The following is a 3,585-nucleotide window of genomic DNA, read 5'->3' as shown; positions in this document are numbered from 1 at the left end:
AACTGATTTTGTTTGATGTTTGTGCCACTTTGTATCAGGTGCGTGCGTTCCTTCAAGATTCTTTAAAAAAATACAACAATGCCATCTTTGTCTTACCAGCTTCTGTTCAAGCATCATGCGTTTAGAATTTACACTTAGACCTACGTGGTAAAAAAAGTCTCTATATTTAAGCGATAAAATGTGATGGTGAGTTTATTTAACTTGAAATGAAACCAATTACTTTAAATTACTTTTCTGTTTCTTGAAAACCAAATACATAGTTCATCATTTTCTGTAGAAAGAAATGTTACTTTAGTAAAAGGGGTCAAATCCAAATGTACTCTAAAACATTTTTAGGTTATAAATAAATGAAAACCAATCGTTGGGTAAAAACTAAAGGTCCAGTCTGTGAATTTTAGCGGCGTCCAATGGTGAGGTTGTGAATTGCAACCAACGCCTCATTTGGAAGCAATACGGTGGCTGACATAGGACAAAGTCGCCACGTTTTAACTTTTTTGCCAAGGAGGCAACGTATTTACGCTCCGTAGAGCAGTTTGTCCGTTTAGGGCACTGTAGAACAACATGGGGAATTCGATGCAAGGGGACCCGCGGTGTATGTAGATAGACATAGCTCATTCTAAGATAATAAAAACATAATGCGTCACTTTATAAGGTCTTTATACACCTCTGAAGACATAGTTACGTATATTGCATTTCTGTCAACAGATCCTCCTCAATCTCACACATTATACCTTTAACACTGTGTTGTGTTGTTTTCAATCTATGGGTCCTCACACACACACACAGGTATCTGAAGCAGTGTGGCTCAAGTGCTCATCACTTTATTTTAGATGCATTTTTGTCTCAAATCAAGAAAGTGGGCGGGACAGTGTCCACCCGCCCTCTTATCTTTCATTGGACATGTCTGAGTTTCAGAAATTTGCACTGTAAACACGGACTTCTGTACAAAACCAAAACAACAATAGAATACCCGCTTTAAAAAGATAAAAACTAAGTAAACGTTGACCAAAAAAAACCAAACAAAATCCAACTAAACCATCAACATGCTGTACAATTTATCCATTGCAGATAAAGAACGCAAAAAAAACCAATGCAACCAAAACAGAGGATATGTACACGTCATCTGTAATGGATAAGAAATGATATCAAACCCAAACAACGAAACCAGCAAATATACAATTCTTTCCTCTATAACCTCAGACACTGTCTGGGTCCTCATTTAAACTGTACACATACATTTGGTTCTTTGATTTACAAAACAAATATTCCTTTTGAGAGTCCTTCTCATATCTCTTACATAAAATAGAGTCATTAATATTTATTTAGCTATTTACATGATGTATGTACAGGCGTTCTCTTGTATGACCTCGGGAGGAGATCTTGAGGGTCCAATCCAAGACGAGTCAATCCATACAGTCTTTGTAGCTTATGATAAGTGAAAAGAAAACTTTTTCAGTCATGAGAGTTTACTTTTTCCCTGACTTTAGCGAATGTCCTTTTAACATATGGCCTGGACGTATTGGGACAAAGTGCTCGACTGTGTAAAGGTTGGGCCATCCATATATTAATGTTAAAATAGTTGATCAATTCTGAGGTTGTCACAGTTAAAAGTGAAAATACTGCATTAGGTCACTTATTTTTGGTCGTATCAATCTTGTATATAAAGAGTGACCAAATCTTATTTGGCTTTTGTTAGCTTGCTGTAGTGTTTAGGTGAATCTCTTTGAGACTTATTTACATGAACAGGTACAGTTGAAGATTCTGTAAGTAGGCGCTGGTCTTGGATTTGGGACTCCTTTGATGGCTGGGGATCCATTATATGTACAGAACACTAACGTCTAATGAGGGTAAGTAAGTGCCAATGTTGGCGGGAGGGGGGTTGGGAAGACCAAAGGTCAGGAGGTCAGATTGTCTCATGTTGTAAGAGATGTTTGGGATAAAGGTTCAAGAATCAACGATCAAATCGGCCTGCGTTTCAGATGGCCCGTGTGAAAAGTCCACGAGAGATTGTGATTATGATAAGGGCCGGCGACCCGGTCGGCTGTCGGTTTGGTTCGGTTCAACTGATGGCAGTGCAAACAGGTTTCCCTTCAGTTGTGAACAGCGAGAAAAGCGTAAAATAAAATCCAGACCTTTACGTGGGGTGATACTTAGAACATTGACACAGATTCACTCAAATCACAATTCACACCGTTTCCATGAATGAGTTTCCTGGTGTGGAGGCGGAGCCTGAGATGATTGACAGCACAGCTGGGTTGATCTGCGACGATGAAGCGCGGTGCACCTGGGGTTTATTGAAGGGAAAGAGAGGTCGTGGAGATATGGCTTGTGTGTTCACATGTCTTTTGGCTCCAGCTTGCTGGACATCTCAAACAGCAGGTTCTGATTGTCGATGACCTGCAGCTGCCTGACGTACGCTTTCGTCTGGAGGTGAGACGGGGACGGCTCGGCCTCCACAGCTGCGAGAAAGAATAAAAAATACAAAAGAACTCCATTAAATCTACAGAAAGAAAGCTATTAAAGGAATAGTGTTTTTCTTTTCCCCTTATTTCACATGTTTCTGCTAAAGATGTACATTTTTATATTTTAGTCGATGGTTTAAATTTACATACTTTCATTTATATTTTATCCATATATACCATATTTAAATTCCACTTTAATGTTTGTAGCTATTGTATGCGAGATAATAGTCCATGAACCTTTCACATTTGATCATAGTTGATTTGTTGGTTTTTGGTAAATGATGCAAATTAAGCGTTAATTCAACTATATAAAAAGAAAAGAGAAACTGGATAACATGATGGCTTGAATGTTTACTTCGCATGAGACCAATATTTAGCCAATAAAATATTTTAGACTAAGTTAAAAATAAGCTGCTCTTTCGTGGAAAGCTGCTCTGAAAGAATGCAACATTTTAAAAGCGCGATATGGAAAAACTTGAATTGAAATGATATCTGTATCTTCACTATTGGAATGTCTTTCTCCTCAAGAGAATCTGAATTTGATACTTAGCTTGACCACATGGTGGAGCGGTAGAGCTGAGATACCAGCATTCATATCACTCGCTCACTCACATGTCCAACTGACCTAACTTTAGTGACAGCATCAGTTGCTAAGCCACGCTTTTCTAAAAGAAACATCAAACCGCAAGAGCAGAGAAAGAGAGGCAGGAATGAAAACAGCTCTTTTCAGCAGCTATGAATAGCTGCACATTGTCCTCTCTGATCTCTAGAAAGAAAACCTGTCACTCCGCCTCTGCATCAGTTTCATCTGTCAATCATGTCTTCTGGCACGACCGATGCTGCTGCAGGTACCTGCAGATCCGAGAGCAACTTCCCCTTAGCTCTCCAAACCCAAAGCACTAGCCTGAGGAACACTTATTGATGCACAGTTGAGCTGTGAGACATAACAGATACTCTGGTTTGTTTCAATTCAATACAAAGTTTCTTCTAAAACTCCTTTGAGGATAATACATAGGATAGAAAACATGTTTCTTTACATTAAAGCTCTGAACGTTGCTCTTAATCCTTTTGATCTCTGATAAAAACGACACACAAGAGCTGATTCGACAAGCATATATCATAA

The 3,585-nt window shown here is 38.8% G+C and overlaps 1 protein-coding gene across 3 annotated transcripts in view; it reads right to left on the bottom strand.

Annotated features, from left to right (window-relative positions):
- Nucleotides 1-169: 169 nt before the first annotated feature.
- The window catches only part of rapgefl1 (Rap guanine nucleotide exchange factor (GEF)-like 1), a 29,414-nt gene continuing 25,998 nt past the window's right edge, over nt 170-3,585 (bottom strand). For all 3 annotated transcript variants that reach the window (XM_079457641.1, XM_079457642.1, XM_079457643.1), the window contains exon 15: nt 170-2,459. In XM_079457641.1, the coding sequence (XP_079313767.1) occupies nt 2,335-2,459 (125 nt within the window). In that variant the 3' untranslated portion in view covers nt 170-2,334. The remainder of the gene's footprint in view (nt 2,460-3,585) is intronic.

Source organism: Barbatula barbatula (assembly GCF_947034865.1).
Source record: "Barbatula barbatula genome assembly, chromosome: 5".
Taxonomy (NCBI): domain Eukaryota; kingdom Metazoa; phylum Chordata; class Actinopteri; order Cypriniformes; family Nemacheilidae; genus Barbatula; species Barbatula barbatula.
This window is presented reverse-complemented; position numbering and strand designations above follow the sequence as displayed.